Source organism: Neopsephotus bourkii, unplaced genomic scaffold, assembly GCF_033783945.1.
Source record: "Neopsephotus bourkii isolate Nb327-2 ecotype Australia unplaced genomic scaffold, CSIRO-AGI_Nbou_v1 NB_1060, whole genome shotgun sequence".
Taxonomy (NCBI): domain Eukaryota; kingdom Metazoa; phylum Chordata; class Aves; order Psittaciformes; family Psittacidae; genus Neopsephotus; species Neopsephotus bourkii.
In genome coordinates this window covers 4,040,761-4,067,650 of record NW_026901548.1, presented here as the reverse complement: position 1 = coordinate 4,067,650, position 26,890 = coordinate 4,040,761, and the positions used below count along the sequence as shown (strand labels likewise).

The 26,890-nt window shown below is 46.7% G+C and overlaps 1 protein-coding gene across 1 annotated transcript; it reads right to left on the bottom strand.

Annotated features, from left to right (window-relative positions):
• Nucleotides 1–1,169: 1,169 nt before the first annotated feature.
• On the bottom strand, nucleotides 1,170–22,733 carry SAMHD1 (SAM and HD domain containing deoxynucleoside triphosphate triphosphohydrolase 1). Its single transcript, XM_061361698.1, is given in 17 exon segments — nucleotides 1,170–3,045; nucleotides 3,047–3,079; nucleotides 4,597–4,734; nucleotides 5,089–5,193; nucleotides 5,409–5,498; nucleotides 6,699–6,838; nucleotides 8,322–8,437; nucleotides 9,580–9,671; nucleotides 10,217–10,325; nucleotides 10,410–10,510; nucleotides 12,695–12,850; nucleotides 13,847–13,917; nucleotides 14,556–14,671; nucleotides 16,126–16,286; nucleotides 17,227–17,299; nucleotides 22,390–22,456; nucleotides 22,568–22,733. Coding segments are annotated over 17 exon segments (1,824 nt in total). The 3' UTR covers nucleotides 1,170–2,955.
• Between the last annotated feature and the right edge of the window lie 4,157 nt (nucleotides 22,734–26,890).

Genomic DNA, 26,890 nt, shown 5'->3' with positions numbered 1-26,890 from the left:
CAGGCACATTCTGCTCTGCTCATTGCGTGGTGGCACTGAGAAGCAGGAACTGCAGGGTGAAAGCCTCTCACTGGCATCGGGGCAGCAGGCAGGCAGCTTCCTACTGACACTAAGGGCTGGCAATGTGACAACATCAAACCATGGCTGGTACAGAGCACCTGAGAGATGGGACAGGCCCTTGTTGAACACATCTCCTTCCTTTCTGGACAGTTCAAACTTCTGCCTTACTGCACTGCTACTGGCGCTTTGGGGGGGGTTAACCCAAGGCCAGCTCAGCCCCCGCGCTCGGCCCCTCTGGCTGCATAAGAGGAGCATAATAAACTGCAGTTTTAGACACCTCCTGTGCTCGGTGTTTGGTGGAGGGGGGAATACGGGGCTCTAGGAGACAGGGAGAGGCACATGGAGGGGTCATGAGGGGATTTGGAAGCAAACACAGGGGTGGGAAGGGCAAACAAGTGGCCTTGGGGCTGCAGGGGGTCAGGAGCTGCTGCCTCCTCCAGCTGCTCCAGCCCAGGATGTTCCTGCCCTGCTGCTGGAGCCCCTCAGGGGGACACAGCCTCAATCTGCCCGGCCCCCTGCCCACATCCCAGCTCTCTTACCTCCCCCCCACAGCACCACACACACCAGCAGGTCCAGCTTGAAGTCTGCCTGTGAACACCACTCACAGACACCCAGTTTGGGGATGGCACTGCCACTCGTCCCCCCCGGGAGCTGCCACCACAGGCTGGGTGCCTGCATCCCAGTCTGACTCCAGTGCTGGCTCCAACCCCACGCCGGCCTCTGCAGCAGTGATCTGAGCTGATCAGGTTGGTCAAGCAGGACTTCCCTTTCCCTTCTTCCCCTGCACAACAGCTGGAGCAGCGCCTAAAGCCAGCCTGGGCCCTGGCGGATGGAAGCCAACCTCTCCCCAGGCACACCAGCAGCCCTGTACAGCTGCAGTGCCTCCACTGCAGGTACCATTCCCACCCCAAGACCTGCACTGCCACAGAGCAGCGCCTGTCCTTTAGAGATACATGGGGGCTGTTTGTAAGCATTAAAAGAGTCTTAAGCACACAAAGTCCACACACTGCGATTCCTTAAAAGAATAATAAAATCATTGTTTATAAATCCAATCTTAGTCCATAGAGGCTCAGATTAACGTTAGAGAAAAAGAAATGCAAAACTCTAAGTATGAATTTCTGCTTAAACGTAAGCAAAAGATATTTCCCAAGTATAAAGTGCTCCTTTTACAACAGATTCCAAACCCAAGCAACAGTAACAAAATTACATTGTGCTGAACAATACTTGATTTTATGCAGGTAAGGGAGACAAATGCCTTTATGATGCTTGTTTTTGAAGCATAGTAAGTTCTTTAAAAGCCTTTACAGAGTTCCTGTCGCCTTCCAGTAGCTACCTGGTACACCTGCAGATGTGAAATAGGGTTGAGGATGAACACAGAGGTTGCATGGCACCCATCACCTCTAGGCATGAACTCAGGTACAGCAGAGCACAAACCAATGTCTGGTTATCAAAACAAATGAAATCAGAGTTAAGCACACAAAGGCTCATCCTCCCTCTGCCAAACAGCTACCAGTTCCCGTGATAAAAAGGGCAAAGGCAATGCAATGATCTGGAGAGAGCCATGAGGTTCTCTCACAGGGACTTCCCTTTGTGTTAGTTCTCAGAAACCAACGGGGCAGAACAGAGCGCTCATCGCTGCCTTCCCCACACCCACAAAGCCAAAGCTTGTTCCAGTTCCTGAGCGTTGCTGAACCTTTTGATCTGCCATTTCAGTTCTGAGGGTGGGCTTTTTCGAGCTTTTAGCTTTCTCTTTACTGAAAGCAGCCTTCCTCTTCGACCTGAGTAAAAGGTGAGAGGGAAAAGGTCTTCCTCATCACTTTTCCAATTGGACGGACACTTGGGAATACTCACAGGAGTACTGCCAGTAAGGTCAAAATGGAAAAACCCCTTATAGTTCTACAAGGGAGAGAAAAATGACACAGGAACAGCAGTCAGAGATGCAGGGGACAAAGGAAGGGACACAAGAATGGAAGAATACCTGAAGAGCCTGCTGAGAATGCAGAACTGGAGCAAGGACGAGCAGCACCAGTGCAGCATCTCGCTGGGATGCACTGACCGTGCCCAGGACACACGGCTGGCTGCCTGACAAGCATCCAGGTAGCTCTGCTCTCCTGCAGGCACTCAAACAATGGACAGTTTGAGCAGCTTCTGCAGTCCAGTGAGTAAAAATAAAACATTCAATGTATCAAAAATACCCTATAAAAGAACAAAAGGCTGCATGTCACTGCAATGCATTGTTACTTCAATAGGAACTGTGTCACACTTAGAGCAAGAGGCCTGCATCTTCATCAGCTTTTGGAATACCAGAAAAGTAATCTTTGGTTATTAAAAAGATTCTCCTCTCCCTTCCTTTTATGTTCTTCTTTATGAAGAAATTGGTTTTACTATTCTTGAAGATGCCATTTCAGGTTACGTCAATGTTCTGCCACGGCACTGGGGTTTCAGACCGTATTTACTCCTCTCTTCTTCAGGTATAGCAGAAAAAAACCCAAACAACCCCAAAAAACACCCCTGAGCTGGGAGCTTTTCTGCCTGTTCATGCAATATCACAGTCACCTTAAGGAGCAATGGGGACTGGCAGGAGCAGTAACGTGCCGTCAGCACTTCTTGTACTAACAATGACCTGTAATGTTTGAAGTTCCTCCCGCTACACAGTGCCAATACATTCAAAAATAAATGAGGATTGAGTCTGCTGTAATAAGTAGTTGGCTTTTTAAAAGTTCATTTGGAATATGCACTTTAAATACCCACGTTAAAACACACTGTGCGGTGAAATGCATTTCTGCATTGTGCAATGAACTCTTACAGTCCATCCAACGGGCTTTGAGAGGAGTTGCTGATCACGTTTACTCATCTTCTGAAGGAGCAGACTGAAGAGTGCTAAAAGGACAAGGGTTACTCATCAAAAGGAAGCTTCTGTTCACAGCTGGGTTCTGGAGTTGTCCTGTGTCCATCATCCCTTGCATTATTCCGGCTTTCTCTCATTTGGAATTAGATGAGGGGCAACCACATCACTATCCTGTTATTGGAAGTCAGAAGACGTTAATGAGAGTACATCCGCTTTTGCTTTCTATCCTAAAGCAGGGGAAAGGAAGCTCAGGATCAGACTTACTAATAAACAAGCAAATAAAATCCCTGGTCCTAGAAGCATTGTAAATCAACCAACACTGAAGGCTGCATCCCGAAGATGCAGTGGTACCACTCAGTGGTGGGGAGAAAACAACCAAACCCTATGAGAGAAGCCTTCACCATTAACAGATCTCTTCTTCCTGCATCGTTAGTAGCAAATCTAGGAGCGCTGGCAAGCTGGTATTTTGGGCATTGGTACATGAATCGGAGACATTACTAGACCTCATAGCAGCCTTCCAGTATCTGAAGGGGGCATATAGGGATGCTGGGGATGGACTCTTCATTAGGGACTGTAGTGGTAGGACACGGGGTAATGGATTAAAACAGGGGAAATTTAGATTGGATATAAGGAGGAAATTCTTTCCTGTTAGGGTGGTGAGGCACTGGAATGGGTGCCCAGGGAGGTTGTGAATGCTCCATCCCTGGCAGTGTTCAAGGCCAGGTTGGACGAGGCCTTGGGTAATACGGTTTAGAGCGAGGTGTCCCTGCCCATGGCAGGGGGGTTGGAACTTGATGATCTTAAGGTCCTTTCCAACCTTAACTATTCTATGATTCTATGATTCTACACATGTTTTCTCTGAATTTGCCACAGTTCTTCATTTAAAAGTGCTGCAACCCATCAGTCCCAGGTGCATATACATATAGGGATGCTGGGGTGGGACTCTTCATTAGAGACTGTAGTGGTAGGACAAGGGGTAATGGGTTAAAACTTAAACAGGGGAAGTTCAGATTGGATATAAGGAGGAAATTCTTTCCTGTTAGGGTGGTGAAGCACTGGAATGGGTTGCCCAGGGAGGTTGTGAATCCCCACCTTCTTGTAATGAAGGGGGATGTAATGGGGATGCTGTATCACACATCACCAGTTTACAGCCACTGCTGGTACAGGCTTCCCCACCATCTTTGGCAGGAGGAATGCAAAGTGAGATGCATGGACTCAGGATGTATGGACACCCTTAGTGTGTGCTTTAGTCTCCATTTCACTTGCCAGGGCAGCTCTGAAGCTGTTCCCAACACAAAATGAAACAAACCTTAAGACGAGCTGTAACAGACCCTCTTCCTCCCTCACAGCTGGAAACTTGTATGCTGGGAGTTGACAGAAAAGGGCAATGCAGAGAACAAATGAGGCCTTGCAGTCAACTCGGACTACAGACTAGCTGCCCAGAGAGCAGAGGTTTGCAGTCTTGTTCCCACAGGTATTTTCCATTCAGAGCAAAGAGACTGACCATGGAGGAGCAGTGAGTTAAATCAGTGCAAATCTATCACTGTTTCAGTGAAACCAAAGCAGATCCCTAACACGAGCCACAATAAAACCAGAAGCTAAGTTAGTGGGGAGTGGCTCTGCCACAAAGACAAAGCCAAGGGACAATAAGCTTTAAGAGCAATAAAAATAACAAGTGAATTTGTTACCGGTGGTTTGGTGAAATTATTCTTCATGCACCAATGAATAAAATACTGTTTGGCAGCTGAAACAATAACTGGATCCTGACTTTTGCAGTAAACCCGGATAACCTGCTCAGCAAACGTCTTGGGCAACAGCTTTGAAACCTTTGGAATAAAAGAAGAGAAAAGCTTTAGGATTTCTTGGAATTCAGAGACCACTGAACTTCAATTTGTCCATCTGAAAACAAACTGAAAGCAGTAGAAGACATCCCACTACAATCCACGAGCTTTATCCAAATCCGTTTGTCCAGGATTCCCAGTGTATCCCAGTTAAACACTGTTCATATGCAAAGGCTGTCAGGATTCCACATTATTTTAGCACAACACACACCAAAGACGTGATGGCAGCAAGTACAGCCCTTTGTGGTAGGTTCTTGCAGGGGTTGTGGGGAGGTTTGGAATCCTCACAAGCTGCAAGGATGTCCTTTAGAAGCCAGTTGAGACAAAGTAAAAGACTACCTGCTCTTTACTGATCTTGACTGCCTGGGAAGGATCAACCTTGCAATAGAAGAGAACGTTATCAATGGGGTTCTGTTCTTTCATTCCATAATCCATATTGACAACCTTGCACGTAAAACAAAGAAAATGGCATTTGTTAATGTTTGTCTTTAGCTTTCTCACAGTACCTACAAAAGGATACACAATATACTTCTGTAAATAACACTAACGAAACAGGACAATAATAATGCATTGAAACATAACTCCAGTTTTCACTATGGCACACAAGGCCTCTGTCACTGAGAAGTTTTGGCTCTGAACCTGCTCCAAGAGACACTTACATCAACTACAAAATCTTCAGCCTTCAGTTCCACATCTGGAGGATCCTTTTCTGGCTTGGATTTAGCAATGCTTTCTGCCAGGCTATTGTTCTGAGAAATGAAGACAGTAATGCAGGTCACATTTATGCACTATCAGGTCTAGACCAAGGCAACAAAGAGCTTGACAGAACGTGTCACTAAACTAAAGCTTCCATTTCTTCCTAGCCTGACAGACTCTTCTTGCAGCAACCTGATTGCTTGAACCCTTGCATACCTTAGCCACAAGTGTTCTACCATGCATAGAAACAAACCAAAAGCTTCAAATGCAGCACAGAGCACCCAGGAGACAGGGCCAGAAGGGAAGGAATTCTTTATGTCCATTGCAAAGACATTATTTGTCCATTGCAAAGAAAGGGAGACTGCTCTGAAGAGCAGGGAATCACACACATTGCCAAGCTGAGGTATGTGTGTGATCTGTTGTGACTCAAGAAGCCAAGGTTTAGATTAAGAGCAAACCTAGAGGAAAGAATTGCCAGGAGGCAACTGGCAGGAGGCAGGTTGGTTGTAAGCTGTTCTAGTTCTACTCTGAATCAGAATGTGTCATGCTAACTTTCTCCTTTTCTTTGCTACTGTTTGGTTGTTCTTTTCTGGAAGTTACCTTTTCCAGTTTGCATTAACTGGAAACCCAGCTCTGTACTTCAGAATTTTGCACCTGGGATGTTCCCCTGGCTCTGGCCAGGCTTTCAGACTGCAAAACCAGACAGGGCTGTGAGCAATTTCATCTAGTGGAAGATGTCCCTGCTCACTGCAGGGGGTTGGATTAGGTGGCCTTTAAAGGTCCATTGCAACTCAAACTGTTCTGATTCTAAACATAATGGCATTATGGTCTCTTAAGGAGCAGGACAGACTCTATGTCCTATTGGACAAAGTTGAGCTTCCAGTACTACTGAAACAGGCAACTACCCTGAACAGGCTTCCTATCGTGATCTCCTCCTTCACAGAAGGGCAGAAACTTGACTATCAATGTACAACCATTTCGTGTTTCCCTTCCTCTTATTTCCTCCTACTTCTTTTTAATACAGAATCTCTTAACACTACTGCTTAGCTGAAAGAACACAAGCAAACCTCTCTGAACAAAAGGAGGAGCAGAGCAGTAAGACATCAGGTGTCAGTCTCTAACCTTATTCTTTTAAAAGGAGAAAGAAAACGACAAACCAAACCCACACAGAGATAAGAGATAAAAAGGTGGTCAGTGACTTAGAGAACATTTTTACAGGGCAGAATCCAGGCTCTTTCAGCAACAGCCATTACCTGTACAACTTCACTCCTTGTTTCAGGCTGAGTCTCTCCTAAGAACTTGTATAATTCACGCCGTTCTATTTTACGCAGGATTTCCTGGGCCTCCTTCAGCTCTGGAGAACTTGAGTGCAGAATTTCCAGGTAGATGTTATCTGCCAAAGTCGCATTGATTGTTAAGTGTGTCACAAGGCAGGGTCACAGCAAAACACGTGTACAGGGACAAAGGTTAAAGCAACAAGAAACACTGCTGGTTCAGGAAAAACACTCGCTTTCAGAGAATGACTGAACACACAGAGCCTGACAACTGACGAGTCACAATATCACCAGAGTCATAATAGCTGGCAATGAAAACAGCTCAATTACCCCCCCTGCAATGAGTTTTATCACTGAAGCTTCCAGTTCTTATGTAGCCAGTCTTGCTCAGCAGAATATTCTGAGCCCCAGCACTGCTCTATCTTGTAAAAGAATAAAGTACTTCCATTAAACCTTAAGGATTTCTCAGACTTCAGCTGCTAGCATCAAAGTCCCCCTCCTGTCTCCACATGACAGTGAAGTACTCAGCATGCTTCCCCCATCAATATGAGCATCAAGACACAGGTCTCTTCTGATGTGGCTTCAGAGCAGAGAAGTTATTTTTGGCTGTCGTAAGAGACTGCTGCTGTCAGGATGCTGCTGCTTGCCTCTCACAACCAACACAGCTGCACCTGTGTCTATTCACACTCCCAGCCAAAAATACCCTAGGCAGCTTTGATGCGTGCTGCAACATCCTGCCTAGGACCACAACTGGCTTAAGAAGCAACCAACAGACTCCAGAAGCAAGTTATAAACCATGTACCCAACACCTTTAACTGAAGGTTGGTTCTATGGACAAGGTTGATCAAAGCCAGATACTTCTCTATGAGGAATGACAGAGTGTCAGAGGACACAACTCAAGCCAGTTTCTGTGACTAAGAATTCAGTGAGTTCTCTGTGTTTCCTCCTCACAGCACTGAGCCAGACCTTGAGAAATGGGAAAACATCACAAGCCTCAGCTCATGTTCGCTTCTTTCTGTAGGTCTGCTCCTCTTCTCTGCGCATGTCTTCAAGGAGGCTGCTGCTCCATGTACTTACCCTACAAGAGCCATTCTCACAAGCTCTTTCCTCAGCAACCAGAGCAATAAACTAAGACGTTCATATATTGTTTTCTCCTGTTACATTTGCAACCAGGCTAGCCATGTCTCAAGCAAATCAAATCAGACCCCATCAGAGCCCTTTGAAACCTGGGGTTAGTTCCAACTAACTACATGTAGTTATCACTAACGTACATCCCACATGTGACAAGTACTCAGGACACGAGCAGGATTCCTCCTGCCAGCACTGCCTGCAATACTCAATGTGTGCAGAACATAGGAAATTGGGGCTTTTCTCTCTCTCAATATAAAAGTAATTCGAACTAGAAGGTCTTGCTCTCCCAGCAAGATGTGAATGCTCAGAGACTGGATGGTCCAGACCTGCCCCACCATCTGAGCACAAAAGCAGGGTTTTAGAGTCCTAGTTGTGGGCAATGACCCACTGTGCCAAGAGCTGTCAAAACAGCATTTTAATGGGTACTCATGTTGTTTTACTCAAATACAAAAGAATTCTGAGAGCCCATACCAGTTAACTTAGTGTAGGCCTCCATGTCCTCCATTGCTGTGGAAATCTGGTACTGTTTTCCTCCAGAGCCTTCTATTTTAAAAAACTTGTCTGCTTTTTGAAGGGCTTCTGTAATCCTGGTTTGAGACAAAATTAAGACTTCAGGATAGCACCGTTGTGAAACACCTTACTGCTCAAGAGTCAGAGAAATGCATTAGTGCATTATGACAAATGAAACTGCATCCCAAGCACATGGCAGTCCCTGATGCACTGCAGTGTGTCCTATCTCCATGCTGTCATTACACATTTCAATGGAGTATTTCCAGTTGCTGAAAACAGGTTCAGATCAGACCTTCACCTTCTGTCAACGAATGAGCACTTTGTTCTGCTTCAGACTGTGTTTAACATGGCTTAGATGATTACAGAACCTTGCAAGACAGTGACATGGTCCCCCCAGCTGCAATGAGGCTGCCTCACAGATGACCATAGCCTTTTACAGACTCCAGGAGTTAACAGAGAGAATACAAAACATTGTAAAGGTGAAGCATCATGAACACATGGTATTTTACAGGTGGGAAACACTGCTGTTTCACAGATCAAGTTCTTCAGCGGTTCCCTGTACTCCGTTGTCATTTCCAGCTCCTACACTCATTTGGATAGGCTGCTGGAACTATGGTAAGCCAAGAAGTACATTTCTTGGCTGTTTTACTCCTGACACGTTGGTACTGTCAAACCTTGACAGTTTTAGTCTCTTAGAGGATCTCTAAACCAGGAGCTGAAGTTTATGAAATGAAGGCAGTCATGAATCACTCTTGTACTCTGCAATCCCCTGTGTTCTTTTGCTCCAAACTCAGCAGAGGGTAACGAGGCAGCCAAGATCCTAATGAAAATGTATTTGGGATGCTAAGTTTTCTGCTTTCAAGAAGAGTAAAAAACTTCTTCAGACATCAGGAAGAGAGCTACAAATGCAGGTAGCCAGAACAATTCCTGCTGTGGCATAACACAGACACAATGGCAGGCCTCAGCTGAGCTGCGTTAAGCTTGCTCCTTACTTTATTAGTAAGCAGCCAGTTTGAGCTAAGCACCCTCTAACTTGAAGCTAAAGATCTGACCTGCAGCTGTCTCCAGTTAGAACAGCACAAACACACCCTGGTTCTACAGCCAAGGGGCTTGTTTCCTATGTCACACTTTACTGATGATCTCACTATTCCAAACAGATACACAGTTACAAGAATCTGAAGATTAATGGAATGCAAGAAAAGGGAAGTATAATACTTGCATTATTTCAATGATGTTGCCAACCTTATGCTGGTACGCTCGCCGGTGCAGGCAATTCCGTGTGTGGAACATATCATACAAATTTCCAACTTCCTGAATCAGAAAAAACCAACCACCTTTTACTTTTGACATCATCTTAACTGGAAAACTACAACAATCAAGGAACCAAATGAGTTGTCTCCTTCCACTTGCAGCATAGAGCAGAATGGTTAGCTTTCACAGTGCCTGACAGTGAGCCAGGCAGCTCAAAGAAGAGGGCCTCCCCCTTTTGCAGCCCCAAAGTCACATTCCCCTCTTGCTCAGAAGACCTGGAGCAGGATCATGCCCAGCTGATGCTTTTCCAAAGTCTCCCCTGGAAGGGTATGTCACAAACCCTTTCAGAGGCTTGCTCCATCCCTCCCTTCCTTAAACCAGCTGGTTCCTTAAACCAGTTGTGAGAACACTTTTCAGAGCAGCAACTCTATCCTCCTCTTTTGGGCTAAAAAAGCATCCATCAGACAACCCCTGCACCCCCTGCAATGCAGTGTGCAGCCATAGCACACTGCCCAGCCAGGCTCTCCCATGCCCCATATGTTCTCAGTGCCCTGCTCTACCTCACACACATTTTGCTGCTGAGCATCCCGTCTGTTCACACTCACCTTCTCACGGGTACAGATGTGCCTCTGGTTTTTTACTTCACAGACCCGAATGAATTTAAGTAACCGCTTATAATCAAAATTGTTCTGGATTCCTAGGTGATGGCAATCCCTGGAAATAACAAGGAGATCACATTTGTACATACAGGAGCATGATTTCAGTGGGAATTCACAACAAACACTGAAGGATTTGTACCTGGCAAAATAATCCCATTTGTCAACGTCAATGCCATTTTTCTTGTTAGCTACTACCTCATACAGGAAACTTTTCTCCTTTGGTCGACCACGGTAGGGCCACTAAGAGAGGAGCCGAGAAGGAAAAAGAACAATGAGACACAATAAGAAATTAAAGTGTGCAAACAATGTCAGAGCTATTTTTAAAGACCAGGGGAACACATTTTGATTTCGCCTGTAATAAACTTCTAGCACTGAGGCAGCAAAGATAATAAAAGTTCACATTTAAACAACGGGTTCAAACTGAAACAGGGGACGTTTAGATTGGATGTAAGGAAGAAGTTCTTTACAGTGTGGGTGCTGAGGCACTGGAATGGGTTGCCCAGGGAGGTTGTGAATGCTCCATCCCTGGAGGTGTTCAAGGCCAGGTTGGACAGAGCCTTGGGTGACATGGTTTAGTGTGAGGTGTCCCTGCCCATGGCAGGGGGTTGGAACTGGATGATGGTAAGGTCCTTTCCAGCCCAAACTGTTCTATGATTCCACGAAAAGTGCCTTCAGAAGCTGTCTGGCCTTAGAAATCCACAGCCAGGGCTTAAGCATCTGACATCCCAGAATACTAGCAAGAACAAAAACCATGTACACAAGTACTTCATTTCCCATTCCACTAAAGTAACAAAGAGGGGAAAAGGCTGGAATCATTTAATCCCCAGGGAACTAGGTAAACCCATAAACACATCACTGTCTTGCAGTCTTCTGCAATCAATACACAACTTTATAGACCAGTTTTAAACAACTACTGAGATGTTTCAAACAAAAATTGTTTCAACAGTCAGCTACTTAAACTCCCGGTCCACCAGGGATAACTGCCATGAGGCAAACAGGGTATCAATGCCAAAATAACAAGATACAAGTTGCAAAGAAACATTACTTCCTTGGAAATGTCATGATTCTCTTGTATACAAGCAGATAAAATGGCTTTCATGATATCTGTGTCACTATCTATTCAAATGGATATGAGTAAGAATGGAAATGTGCAAGCAGCAGGAAGAAAGCGCATCATAGCTAAAACTATCCTGTACTGATCACAAAGAGCTCTGCTACTGGGACAATGTTCAGGACACCACTTATGTGCAACACATAGGAATGGCTGCCAGTGGAAGACCCTGCAGCCCAACAGCAGGATGGTGGCAAGAAGGTTGCCATGTATCTTATCTGACACTCCTTTTCCTTTTATCCTCCTGGAAAACAGGCAAAGAATCCAACCAAGGAAAAGCAGACATGAGGCAGGAACCAGGCACAGGATCAATGGACGTGGCAGGCAGCAAGATGTGTGTGCAAATGAGCAGGAGTGGGTAAACATCAGCTTGCAACCTTTGTAAATGAATATCCTGTTCCTGTAAGATCTCAGAATGAATTCTATGATGCCAAGCGCCCCAATTGTCATCCGATTGCTGGAGTACACATGGTTGAACTGCACGCTGCTGCAGCACAAAATGATGGGTAAGTGCTAACATTTGTGGGTTATTCATTTGGGACAACACACAGATTCTGATTAGGACCAGATTGTCAGGACAGATCTCCCATTGATGGGTTCTTAATTCTGGTTGCAACTGAATGGGTTTCCCTGAAGAGATGACAAGAGCTGTAAAGCGAGGAGAAAGGACTTAATCCTTGCAACTACATGAATGAATTAATAATCACAATCTCTTCTGCCTTGCCCCCTGAGGCAACACATTTGTTAAGTCTTAACCCCGTCTCTGTGTTTGCTACTGCAATGAATGCAAGCATTTTGCTACTGATGTGGCTCTGGCACTTGGGCCATGCCTTGGACTGCTCATTGCCTCATCTCTGCCAGTTCTTAGTTTTGTTAGATATTATCAGCTTGTCCCCCTAAACTACCTCCATGTTTTCTTCATATGGCCACGTGAAAACACAACCTCCCATCACCACCTTCAGGTTCCAGTAAACAGGCTGTTATCCCAACCAGGTCATTTCAGGTTTCGGTTAAAAATGCAGTTCTACCAATGTAGTTACAATGCATTAGGTTCACTAAACTCAAGTAACATTCTTCAGCTGTCCTCTAATCTGAAGATTTGGAGGTAAGAGCTTCTCAAGAAGAGCTAGGCCAAGTAACACAGTGAGGCTCTCACCTCCTGCCAACATGATAAGAAATAATCATTACACTTCTCCAGCATCTCGAGTGCCAGGATATTCATGGGGCTAAATAGAGAAGCAGAAATTATCTACTCTCTCAGTAAAATTAAAGACATTTATTGGGATAACGACAAGACCAGTACACTGACTCACCGATATCTCACATGCAGCTTCATCTGTAGGTCCTCCTATCTGTTCCTTAATGAAGGCCATATCTTCTTCCAGGACAAGACCATACGACTCCATGACTTCTTCTAGTTTATTGGCAGCAATCAGGTGCTCAAACATTTTAACAGAAGCAGTTTCATGCTGTGAAAAGAACCCAAACCAACACCTAAAAGTTGCATCACAAAGCTTAAGCATCTTTCCTGCAGTGTCACAGCTTTCTCCTAAGCCAGCAGCAGTGCCTGGCAGGGCACCTGGGCATGGTGGGGTCCAAGGGCAGCACCTGGGTTATTTTCTGTTCATTTGCTATCAAAACGAACAGGACACACTTCTGTATTCTAACAAACAGCAGTAAGACAGTTACAGTGCTGAAAGACAAAATAACCAATGCTACTGTGCAGAAGATTAACAAGTTCACTCAGCTGATTCTGCTTAGGAATTGCAAGCAGAGGCCCGTGTCACATTTCATTCACAGCAAAGAACCCATGAAGCTCTTCAAAGTTTCTGAAAGGTTGCATTCTAAACACTGTCTAAATATCCTTGAACTAAAAACAGGAAACAAGCTCCCTGTTGGTATTTTGCGTTTGTAAAATATATTCAGGGTAAAGCTCACAACATGCATTTAAAGGCCCAATGCTGGCTTGAAATGATCAGTGCAGCCCTAACGCACGCTGCTGCCTCTTCGGAGTCACCCTACAGGCACTGACAAGACCGGGATTTCATTTCTCCTCCGTGTCACCCAGCGTGACATCTGCAGGAAGAGGACATGTACACAAGGAGGTCTCATGAAAGCACACAGGAGTTCAAGAGCATCTGTACTTTCAGGAAGGGGATGCTGGTGACAAGCGCCTGCCCTCACTTCCTTCTCCCCACACCTCCTTCTGTGTTGCTAGTAAGGCTGCATCTGCTCATGGCCATGCTGGAGGGGGCTGATGTCCCCCAAAGAAACAGGGAACAAGGGAATCATCACATGATGAAAAGACAGCATTCTGGGTTTTAATTATGCCATCAAAACGATGCAGTAAGAAAAGCTGAGATGACACTTACATTCTCACAAGCACTGGCAGTTTTTAAAGATTAATTATTCTCCCTTTAAAAAAAATCAGTTTTCTACTTTTACTTTAATAATGAAAAGCCCACCTTCCACTTCCAATCTGGACGAGTGAGTGGAATAAATCTTCCATCAAACATGTGTGAAAATGGCCCATGACCTTAAAAGTAAAGATGACACAGGTTTAATCTGAGGCATGGTTGTCAGTAAAAATATTTTGAGCAAGCTAAGTATTTGGACTCTCTTATGTTCGACTTGATCTGGACATACAGAATCACAGACTGGTTAAAGCTCATCCAGTTCCAACCCCACTGCCACAGGCAGGGCCACCTTCCACTGGAGCAGCTTGCTCCAAGCCCCTGTGTCCAACCTGGCCTTGAGCACTGCCAGGGATGGGGCAGCCACAGCTTCTCTGGGCACCTGTGCAAGCATCTCAGCACCCTCACAGTGAAGTACTTCTTCCTTGTATCTAATGTAAATCTCCCCTCTGCCAGTTTAAAGCCATTCCCTCCTTGTGCTAGCACTAGTACACAGCCCCTCTCCAGCTTTCTTGTCTGCCCCCTTTAGGCACTGGAAGCTGCACTAAGGTCTCCATGGAACCTTCTCTTCTCCACACTGATCAACCCCAGCTCTCTCAGCCTGTGTCCATAGGAGATGTTCCAGGAACAGATAAATCCTCTCCTGCAACGTGACCACACACTGAGCAGCCCAAAAGAGCTGTCTCATTCTGATGTCAAAGACAGCTTTTGATCCCGGTTAGCTTTCAAAGAGCAACAACCCATCTCAAATGTAACTTACCCAAATCATGACAAAGCCCAGCAATTTCTACACAGAGGATGTCTCGCTGGGTTATATCCAGTTCTGGCTGTCTCTCCTTCAGTGCACGAACCAGACATCCTGCTAAATAGCCCACCCTGTTGCAGAAGAAGAAAAATGAAGTCCTTTAAGTCACAGCTCTTGTCTAACAGGTATCATACAACAAAAACTCTAACCTGCAAGAAAGTCACAAAGTATTTCCTGTAGTAGAATTTTAGTCATCAGTAATACATTTGAAAGCAAGAAAGCATGAGATACCATGCCACAAACATGGCAACAACTGTAACTGTGTAAGCATTATCAACAGCGTGCATCCTGAAGCACTACAGCTTACGTATCATCCCTCAACTTCCAGTCAGGGCAACGACAAAGGTTCACAACAGTCACCAAAGCATTTTGCTCTTCTTTCATATTGCTGTTTTAACAACCCTTTCTCTTCCTGTCACTCATTTTATATCTGGCATTTAATTACACAGAATAGGACACACTGTTCTCATGATAGGAACCTGCTCACAAGCTCTACCCAGCTTCCTTTTCTACCTGCCCCAACCTTGCAGAACACCGCAAAGCAAAGCGAGGTTTCATGTGACAGGGTAGTATCATTGATAGAACAACTTTTAGCTTTTTCACTAGACCAGTAGGCACACAGAGCTTGAGAACTGTCTGAGTTTAATTCCCTGAATTGAACAGTTTAAAAGGAAAGGTTGTTGATACCCCTGGAGTTTGCAGATTCCTCTTGTGCAATCTTTGTTAATATCCCTCACATTTGTGTCTTTTCAGGTTTACCAGATACAATCAATTCCAGCCTCACTGATCCAGCCCTCTTGCAACAGACCTTTGCATCTTTTTAGTGTCCCGGAGCAGGAGTATACTCCAGACTTACTCCACAATATTTCAGCACTAATAGAAGCAAATTTAGGCTGGCCAGACCTCTTGAAAAAACAAACAGTGACTAGTTCAATTTTACTGCACCTTGGGTTACACCTTTAAAACAAGCTTAAATTTGTCATTAACCAGCTTCTCTGTGGAGTGCAAATGACCTAAGAGCAAACTGGGAGTCCTTGAGTCCATCATCTGCTTCTGTTTACCTTACAGCTAACAGCCTGACAACCTGCCATCAATTGCACAAAGCACACACAACTGCAAAGGCAAACACTGCTGATAAAATGGGGTTTAGCTGTGCTGAACAACATAAGAGGAATACAACTGTCTGGCAAGTCATTTATAATAGCCCCGGGTACCTTCCCAGGTCTGTGCTTTAAAACTCAAGTTCTGACCAAGGAGAACATAAACCACTCACAGCTAACATTCTTACAAGAAGTGGTGGGAAAGGAAACCTAACACTGATCCATTCTTTGTCTGGTAAAAGAAGCTCAAGAGAACAGTCCGTAATCACACAGCACATCCAGAAACATTAGTGAGACCTTAACTGCCACCACAGCAGTATTCACCAGTGCTCAAAGACAGCATCCCCCCTCGGCTGGCACTCCACAATGGAAGCAGGTTAACAAACTCCTCAGGGGAATGCAAATGCAAGACACCACCACCTTACCCTATAGAGTGTTCAAACCGGTTGTGAGAGGCTCCTGGAAAAACAAAGTAAGTGCCACCAAGCTGCTTAATGTATCTGAGGCGCTGAAACTGCGGTGTGTCGATGATGCGAACAAGAAGGGGATGTATTTCAATGTGCCCGTGAATTGGATCGTTAAAAACCTACAAAAGCCAAACAAAAGTGTAATTAACATTTAAAATTTGACTTTGAAAAGAAATAGGCACCAAGGGAAAAGATAACTACAATGATCAGGCTCTGTGTTTTGTTTTCTCCACTAAAGACTTAACACTTGAGAGAACAACTGTCTTTACTGATCTGCTACTCCAGTTAAAGCAGGACACCACAATACAAGGCTGTGACAGCCAGTAAGCAGTGTCTGGTTTGACACTGTGCTCTTTAAAATCAAGTGAAATTTTGCAGTGTGGAAATTATGATTCTTACTTTGTCATAAAACAAAATGCAAACCCCAAGGTAACTGCAATACAAAAGGCATACTCCGTGCTCACCCCTAAGCATGGGTTTTAAGAGACATGTGAGTAACTACAGTGACTTACCAAACACACACCTTCCTCAAAACAGCAAATAAAACCATTTCATCACACAGAGGCAAATCAGGTGTTCCTGTGCTCTCTCTGCTCTCAGTCACTGAGCTGACAATGCTCTAGCAGATGCACAGGCTACCAAAGAACACACGCAGCCCTGGCCCCAGTTAAACCAACATACACCACTGTGAGAGACTGCTGGAAGCCAGGAGTCTGTTAAACCAAGCCTGGGGCTAAGCTAATAGAAAAACACAAGGAGAGGCTCTACACAAAGAGATGTGAAAGGGGAGCTCCTCAACACACTTCAAACAGCTCCTCTGCTCACTCTGTCTCCCACAACCACCAGGTGCCCACATAAAGCTCTTTGCTGTTGATTTTAACAGTACTTCTGGTTAATGTGGTTTCTAGAAGACTGCTCACTACCAAGGGAAAGGCACAACCACAGCTCCAGCCAAAACCAAGCCAAAAGGAGGGAGGCAGAGAAACAGGCATAGAGACAATGCTGTGAAGCACTGGAAGAAGTGTTCCCCAACACAATGTGACAAGGCACTTGGGCTACCTTCATCATATCCATGTGTTGCTGTTGCAGTTTGTTCAGGCAGGCCAAAACTTTCAGTCTCTCAGCTGGAAGGCTAGAAAGGGAAAAAAAGGACCTTGTTTAGGGAAATAGGTATTTCTAAGGCTTTTTCAGGAAAACATTGAACATACTTATCCTTACAAAGTCAAGTATAGGAGGAAGAGAACAAACAGCTACAGAAATAGTCTGTAAAGCAGCATAAGAGCTTCTCCCACTTACAGAGAATCAATAGAACCACCAGGAAGTACACATCTTTTACATCAATTACTTTAAGGAAAAGTCACATTTGGGGATAAATCCTTTAAATTCAAGGGAACGACAACATGCAGTGCCTGAATAACTGATGGGTTGGAAAAAATCCTTAAACTAAAACGTCAAAGTCCCAATAAACGATTCTCATAAAAATTTCTTTCAGTTTGTCAACTCTGTGTTAAAAATTTCATAAAGATACCTTGCTATCATTGTTAGTAAATATTTAAGGGTTCCCTTCACAACACACACATAAATGTCCAGCACAGGTACACTCTCGTAGCCACGGCAGTCTAAGAGCACAGGCAGGACAAGTTTGGAGGGAGACATAATACACCCTATTGCACACACTTCTATTAAGTCTGCAAGCATGTCCTTGAAACCAAGCAAAGCATTTTCAACTCAATTTGACAGCAAACACCTTATCACAAGGAAGTATGATTTGTACCTTTTACACTCCTCAGCAGTTAACCATCCTGAAACCAGTTTTACACCAGCTTTTCAATTTAAACTTTAACAGAAGCAATACAATAAAACGTCAACAAATACTGCTCAGTGCAGTACCACATTTTCACCTGAATCATTTAGCAATTCACAACCCATCAACTACTGAATGCATGTGGTGTCTGAGCTGCTGCTGAGCGCTTTTTGTCTTAACTGCTCAGTATCCCTCCCCCAGCAAGGAGCTCTAGGGCTGCAGCCTCTCTGCTCACAGACTGTCTCAAGCCTTCAGCTGCTGCCACTCACGGTGACAATGAAAAGCACCAGTGGTGATGCTCGGATCAGTGTGCTACTTCACATCCTGAGCAGCTCAGTCTGAGGAGCAGTCACAAACCCCCAGATACATTCCTGACAGAGCCCACTATTTACAGAGCAGTAGGAAGTAGCTGAGGGCACAAAAGGAAAGCAACCTGCATCAGCCCACTCTTCTTGCTCTCCTAAGGAGATGAACTTCGGCATCTGAACCTTGGAAAAGCCAAGGAAGCCTTCTGTGGCCAGCAAACCAGGAGCTTGTACACACCTACGTTCACAGTCCCAGGAGAAGCAACTGCAGCTGCTCTTTGAGGTCCATGCTGAAAACAGGACCAAGAACACTCAACTTGTACAAAGAGCGCAGCCTTCCTGACCACAGGTATGGCTATCTCGGGCAGGACTAGTGCTTAGGCTGGTAACCAGGCACCTCCATCACAACCCTCAAAAACAGTTCAGGGACAACAAAGTCAGAAGCAATCTGCTTCCAGCCATCTACATTCATCTTCTGTGGAGGAGTTATCTCTCAGGACACTTAGAGAACATGCAGAACCACACCTGGACCAGAGCACCTTTGCTCCAGCGGACTTAAAAAATTAACACCCAAACTTGATGTGCAGAGATGATCCCCATATTCTTAACTACAACTGAGGTCCTCATTGGATACAACCAAAGAGAGAGAAATAAAACCCCAAAAAGGTAAGTGATACTCCAAACATTTGCTCACCCCCCCACTGACTGATGCCCAGATCATCCCTGAGCAGTGATCAGACCCTTTCAGCCAACTCCCCACAGCTTCCATACTGACCATGATGTTCTATGGAACAGAATATCCCTTTGGGTAGTCTGGGTCAGGTGTCCGTCTTGTCTCTGCTCACTCCCAGTTTCATGTGCCCTTCCTCACTGGCAAAACGTAAGACACTGAGAAGTCCCTGACTGGGGTAAGTGCTACTAAGCAACAACTAAAACATTGTTATCAACATCATTGTCACACTAAATCCAAAACACAGCACTGCACCAGCTACTAGGAAGAAATAAACTCTACCCAGCCAAACCCAGGACAGGAGATTAAATGTCAACACACATGCTTTCGAACAAGCTGTAATGCTGCAGGCAGTACAGCAGCACCATCATATAGTCACACAATAGACCTCAGGGAACATCTGCCCCAGTGTACTCCTGGGCACACAAAGTACACAGGGTGTACATTTTTGAGAAGGTGAGGTGGTGCAAAGCTCACCTAGCATTAAATGAGGGACAGAGCTGCTGACTACAGAGCACAGCTTGCTCGCTTAAAGCACTAGATTATACTTTTAAAGCCCACAGAATTTCAGGAGAGAGGAGAACATTAATGGGAAATAGGCAGGTACATAAGAGGAAGGCATCTGGGTGCCTACAATCCTGAGAAATTACCAATGACTGCAAGAGAAAGGACGGTTATGTACTACTGACAGTAGTTTACTCTGCAACTACCTGTGCAAACACTGTCCACAAAGAGCACAGCCTGATCATTGAACAGAATAGTTAGGGTAAGAAAGGACCTTAAAATCATCCACTTTTAACCCCCCTGCCATGGGCAGGGACCACTCACACTAAACCATGTGATAATGCTGCTTTGCTCCAGAAACTCACCTCCAGCAGGGCTGAATGAAGCGGTGCTAGCGCAGCTCTCGGCAGGGTACAACACATCTACTGGAGTCACGCCTGGGACAGGTCGGTGCTGTGCATGGGTCAGAGCAGCAAAGGGAATAAATAGGTCCAGACAGGGAAGTCCCTGCCTGACACACCACATCAGTGACTTATGTATGTTATCATCCTGCCCTGTGTCCAGGAACACTAACCCTGTGGCAGCTCTGGATGACAAAGAATGCTGTCGGCCCAGTCATAGTGTGACAACAATCACCTGAACCAAGAGCCGTCTGCTGTTCTCCAGACAGAATGCCACAGCAGGGGATTTTTTACCTGCTAAGTGGCAAGACTGCTTCAACCAGGACATTATGCACAAATCATGTGTCAGCACCGTGGTTTCCAGGGCTCTGCATGCAGAATTGCTGTAACAACCAAAGAAGCAATACTGCTGGCTGTCTTTCAAAGGGTGAGGACAAGGGTGAGGACCGATACTTCCCCATCTATCTCTCTCTGCTTTGCCCACACCCTCCCTCACACCACGGGAGACAAAGGCAGGAAAATCCCTTTTCTGCACCCGTTAGGAACTTAACTGTTCCAGAGATCAGTACAACAGCCCTACTCATCAGTCGCGTTTAGTGTGCAGCTTCACACAAAACATCTGCTTCCAGGAACATGAGAACGGGTGGGAAACCGAAAGCACTGCCTCCAGGCCCCTGCCATTCCAAGCTTTCCCTACTGCAAGTTCAGGAACGTCAGGGACCCAAATATCAGCATTCATTACCAGCCTGTCACAGAGAAATGATGAAAGTTACTGGAGGACACAGCGTATGGTGGGAAAATGCATGCAAAAGGGCTCATTCCTAAGTGCAGAGTTGAGATGATTTCAAAAAGCAGAAGGCTCCAGCAATTTCTCATCTGACTCACAGCGTTTTCACCAAAGGAAACACCTTAGAAAAGGAAACCCACAAGCATGCCATTCCATACCCCAGCACCATCTACCCTCTAAATCAACCAAGTGCTCTTCTCAGCCGTTCAACTCCATGGCCTGTATCATAGCCACTTCCTTACTGCCCCATCCCACCTGCCTACATCAGCCAGTGTGTCTGAGCCTTCAAATGGGCATATGATGCTCAAACAGCAAGGCACTGAAAGGACCCCCTCCCAGAAAGGATGAGGAGAAGAATCAAAAGAATGTTAAATCCACTGGTTGAGATAAGAACAGCCCAATAACTAAAGTACCATATACATTACTACTAATAATAGTAACAATAAGGGAAGTAACAAGGAGAGAGAATATGAAACTAAAAGGGGAAAGAAAGCAATAAACCCAAATGACACACAGTACAATTGCTCACCATCTGCTGACTGATACCCAGCCCAACCCAAGCAGTGATCAGTCTCCCTTCTGGGTAACAAACCCCAGTTTCTATACTGGGGGTGACGTGCTCTGGTATGGAATACCCCTTTGGCTTGTTTGGATCAGCTGTCCAGTCTCGGCTTCCTCCAGGCTTCTTGTGCCTCTCCTCACTGGCACAGCATGAGACTGAAAAGTCCTTGGTCAGGGTAAGTGCTACTGAGCAACAACCAGAACACTGATGTGTTATTAGCATCATTCCAACACTAAATTCAAACCACAGCACTGCGCCAGCTACTAGGAAGAAAAGGTAACTGTTGCAGCTGAACGCAGGACAACCCCCAGAAGAGTTACAAGGTTTTTGGGACCAACCATCTCCATCACTCCTGGAAGCAACCCTCCAGATGCTTTAGGCCAGCAGTATTCAGCTCTCCTCTGCTCTTGGCAGGTGCCTGCTGTAAGGCTTTGCCAAGTGCTGCAACCACTGAACTCCACCACGGACCCGTGTCAGGGCACACATCCAAATCTCTTTCCCTGTGACAGTCCACCCTATTGCAGCAGGCACAACAACGAGCAAAGTCCCAGCAACTGCTGCAAGATTAAGATCCCAAAGCTCAGGACTTATCTCAGGGATGTGGTGAACCCCAGCCTGCAAGGAGCAACCCTGCTCTTTAAAAACCGTTACTGCTGTTGCTACTAGAATGGAGCAGCATTAACTTGGGCCAAGAAGACAGTTCTCATCAAACCCCCTGGGGTTTATAATGGCCCTATGACCACTTGAAAGGTCATTGCGTTGGTGGCAGTTTCGTTAAAGCTTTTCAGATGATGTTTTTAATTTCTGGGTACAAGCTTCCACGCTTTGTATGGCACTGGCTGCGCTGGGGTCAGCAGGGGAACCGGCAAACCGTGGCGGAGCACGCTCGATCAGCCGCACCGGGCTCGCTCCGCCATAAACACCTGCTCACGGCCGAGCTCTTGGGCAGTGGCTCGGAAGCGGGCCAGGACCTAGGGGAGGCGCGGACCCCCCTGCAGGGCCTCACAGGGCCCTGCCCGGTGTTAGCGGAGCGGCTGCTCCCAGAGCCCGGGCAGCACCGGGAACCCCAAGGGGCCTCAGTCCCTCCTTCCCTCCCTTCAGCCCGAGGCCTCCCAGGCGCGGCTCTCACCAGACACGCGTGGCCTCAAAGGCGCCGGCGGGCAGGTCCAGCAGCATGCTCGCGGTGACTCCGTGCTCTGCGGGGAGGAAACACACCGTCAGCGGCGCGGCGGGGCGGGGCGGGGCGGGGCAGGGCGCGGCGACCCGAGCTGTTCCCGCGGGCCCCAGGCCCCGTGTCCCGCCGTTACCTCGGAAGCGGCGCAGGAGGCCGGGCTCGCCCAGCCCGCACCGCTCCAGGTGCCGACAGAGCCGCTCCGTGTCCCAGCGCCGCGGCTCGCTCCCGTCACCCTCCACCCCGCGCCGCGCGCGCTTGGCGCCAGCCGCGCCCCAGCCGCCCCCCCCCGGGCTCCCCATCGCCGCTCACGGCCGCGCACGCGCAGCGCGGGGGGGGCTGGCGCCGCGGTGACGTCACGGCCAGCGCTGCGCACACCCCCCAAAGGGCGGGAACTGCCGCGCTGGTGCGGGGCGATGCGGCCACCCCCCCCCCCCGCCGCCATAACGGGGCAGGCGGGCACAGACACGGCCCGAGGCAGCGGCAATGCCGGCGGCCGCCTCCGCACTGTGGCCGGCCCCGCCCCGCGGCACACAACGGTTATCAGCGCTGACTGAGCTCACAGCGACCCGGTCCTGCGGAGGCCACCGCGCTCGCAGCCTGGGCAAGAGGAGGCTTTCTGCAGCCAGCCGCCTGCCTCACGGCAGCCGCGGGTGATGCCCGTGGAGCTGGGGAACGGGCGGAGCTGCTGCAGCGAGATAAGCAGGGCTCCCCACAACGGCAGGCTGCTGTGACGGGTCCAGATGTGAACACCTGGAAGCCAGCACCAGCGAGGCCCGGTCACCATCCTAAATCGTAGCTCAGCCTCCACGAAGGTGCTCACAAAAGATGTGATGGCACAACGCTATTGCCCTCAAAGAGTGGTGCTGAAGCCTCAAAGCCAGCCTTTTCAAGATCACAGGCAATGAACATACATGCACCCAGCTGCCAGACTCAGTTGCCCACAGCAATGAGCACCAGAGATGAGGCATCATGAACTGAACCCAACACCCATCCCCCTGTGCCCCTGCAGAGAGATGGAAAAGTGTGAAGCTGAGCTTAGGAAGAAGGGAAGATGTGCAAAGGTGTCATTATCCTACTCTATTTTTAATTGGCAATAAAATAATGTTCCCCAATTCCACTCTTCTGTCTATGGTAAATGGGGAGTAATCTCCCTGTCCTTATCCCAGCCCATGAGCTTTTTGACTGTATTGTGTCCCCCTGTCCTGCTGAGGAGGGGGAGTGAGAGAAGAGCTGGGTGGGCACGCACAGCCAGCCAAGGTCAATGCACCACCACCCATGTCTGGAACTGCTGTGTTCTCATTATAACTTCCCCACCACAGTTCAGACATGGGGAGGGGGGGGGGAAGAAAAAATCCTTGCCTTAGCAAAACACTCTTTCTTGAGGTTTTCCACAAGGTTTTCGTGTGGAACAAAGCTCACATTCTACTGCCATGCTACAGTCATTTGCTTTTCTAAGCACATATTCAGCTTCCTCACTTCCCAACCCTTGTTAGGCAAGTGCACTTCATGGTTGCTGCCTGGTTTTCATTTGGCTCAGTCTCCTCATCCCCTCTGGGTCTTTCTGAGATGTTTGTCAGCCCTTACCATCTGAAATGAAACTGGCTGAGAGCTGGTTCCACCCATGAAAGGAAATGCTCCTTTTCAGGGAAGGGACCTGCAAAACACAAGAACAGGCCAAATCCCTTAAGGAACATAAGCATTTAAAATAGCCTCCTACCTTCTCCATTTCCCCTTTCCCACAAAACTGACCCAAATGGCACTGGTGCATGTCCTTCTAAGGAATAACTCATCACCTGCCCATTCTGTACCTCTACCACTGTCAAAACCTGCCCAATGTAGCTCAATACCCACATCACCTACCTGAAGATAACTAAAGAGGTTTTAGGGGAAAGCGAGGAGTAGGACACATATCTATCCACAGGCCAAATGCATCTGGAGTGATCATAAAAATAAAATAATCAAGAGGAATCTCACTGCATTCATAGCCTTATAATGGCAGGGAAGGAATACCCTGAACCTTCACTGATCAGTGCAAAACCTGCTGATATTGCAACACCACATGCACACGCGGTGTAGCAAGAGTGGAGCATCACCTCATTTCACCCTCACTAGCAGGAAGAAAAAGAAATACTACACTAAGCTGGGCGTTGTTCTGCACAGACCTTAGCAACCAAGCAAAACACGTGGAAAAGGAAAGGAGGAAGAAGTATTTGTTTAGCTTCGTATTTGTTTCTGTGCAGTGGAGGTTGCTGAAGGCCCTTTCAGTTCTCCTCACTGCTGAGCAAGCAGGGAAACCTGGTTTAGCTCTGGGCATGCAGCTCAGCATAGAAACCCAAAATGGATCCAACAGGATCCCCTGCAATGGCAGAAAAAAAATGCAAGGGAATGGTGAAAGCCAGAATGGAGAGGGATTATTCTGTTTAGGGTCTCATTTTGGTTTTTTTCACTTTACATGTTTCTGGTAGCACGTTCCTGGTGATGCTGGACTCTGTGAAGCAGCACTGCCAAGAAACTGAAGAGCTTACAGCAAAGCCATCTGTGACTTGGCACCAGTTCCTTCCACAACCTCACTGCTTGACCCCGTATTTACACATTAACTAGCTGAATTTTTTGCAACTTAACTCTTGCAAAGCTTTTTTTCTGTTACTGGGCACTGTGATGGATAACACACAAGAGAAAGCAGAGGGGATGCCTGCAGTACAGCTACCACAGCTTAAGTTCAGTGTGCCTCAGCTGAGAAGCAGCTCCCGATTTGGGAGAGGAGTGCACATGCAGGGTCAGCTGGGCTCCCTGAAACCAAAGGATTTCTGTTACTCAAGTGTATTGACCTTCAAGATGAGGCACCACATCAGCCTAGTGCCTATCAGCTCTGCCTAGCTTTCTAGCCCAGATGGAACTGGACAGCCATGAGCCCTGGCCGGGAGCAGGTTGGGAACCACAGGAATAATACGCCTCACTCACGTGCCATCTAATAGGCTTCTGGTCGCTTGAGGAAGTTGAAAAGTTTTATGAGTTTGGCACCCTGTTCACCTGACACCTGTTTGTCAAGAACTGCTACTTGCATGATGAGTTATATGCTTATTGTAAACTACAGAGGTTACAGTAAAATCAGATTCTTTAGACTTGAGGCAGATTTAGACACATTAGCTTCCTTCATCTGAGATCCCAGCCCTTCTTACACCCTTGCAGCTCCTTCACAGCACCTCCTTTTGTGTCCCCAGTTTCAGCTCCTCACACATCAACAGAAAAGCCCAAATAAACAAGAACACACCCTCCATGAGTCACAAGATAGAAGAGTATTTCCTAACAGGAAACTAAATAGAAAATCAGTTTTGATGCCCCACACTGCTTAACTGCACTCTAACCACAGATTTTCTTGGAAGCCACATCTTAGTGCAGCGCTTGGGATGTGGCAACCTAACGTTAACATACTGCTTACATGTGAAGTGCTAGTAAATGTATGCCTATTATATACATATAGAGGGTATTCTCCCTAGTGGTGTCAACCTTTTAACTGACTCAAAGCTGACCTGTAACAGACATGGAAGCTCTGAATCCACCTCCAGCAGGGGTAAGGAGTTGATACTCTCAGCTGGGGAAAAGGCTGCAGTATCCAAGTCTGGCAAACAGTAGCCTCATATCTCACTTCCTGCTGCTGCCCATGACATTGTCCCCTCAGTGTCACTCTTGCCTGCAAGAGGAAGTTTACAAAGAGAAGAGTCAGCCACATTTTCACAGCTCTGCCCCTCAACATCGTCTTTTAGGTTGGTAACTACAGTTGAAGTCTTTTATAAACTGAGATGTAAGCAGCTCTGCCTCCTTGGCAGCTTCATGCCTCTCTGTAGTGACAAACACAGCATGAAACCAGGTGGAACAACTCTGAATCTGTCCAAACCCGGTTTCAAACACAGTTGGCACATGCAGAAAGAAGGCAGCCAGGACAGTGCAGTGCTGAGGGTCAGGAACCAGGAACCATAGAATCAACTAGATTAGAAAAGACCTTTAAGATCAAGTCTAACCATTACCCCAGACTGCCAAGACCACTAAACCATAGCACTGAGGGCCTCACCTACACAACATACAGGAGCTCACTACAGGTGCGATGCTCACCCATGCTAGGGGCACAGCTCCTGTGGTGGGCACACTACCTATCACTGCAGGATCTTCTTTTCAGTGCTTTTTGGTTATTTCAAGTAAGGTATTTTCTTCTCCTCCCCAAACCCACATCTGACTGAAGTGCAAACTACAGAAACCTCAGAAGGAAGCTTTAGACATATCACGTGAAACACTAATTTAAACTGAATAAAAGAAACCCCAAAGAAATTTGAGGGAGCAAAAAAAACCCACCACCCTGACTGAGGTCTTTGACATACAGACAATGAAGGCAGAAGGCACTGTTTAATGATCACCACAGAAAGACCACAGCAAATACAGCAACACAGGTTAAAATGCTTTT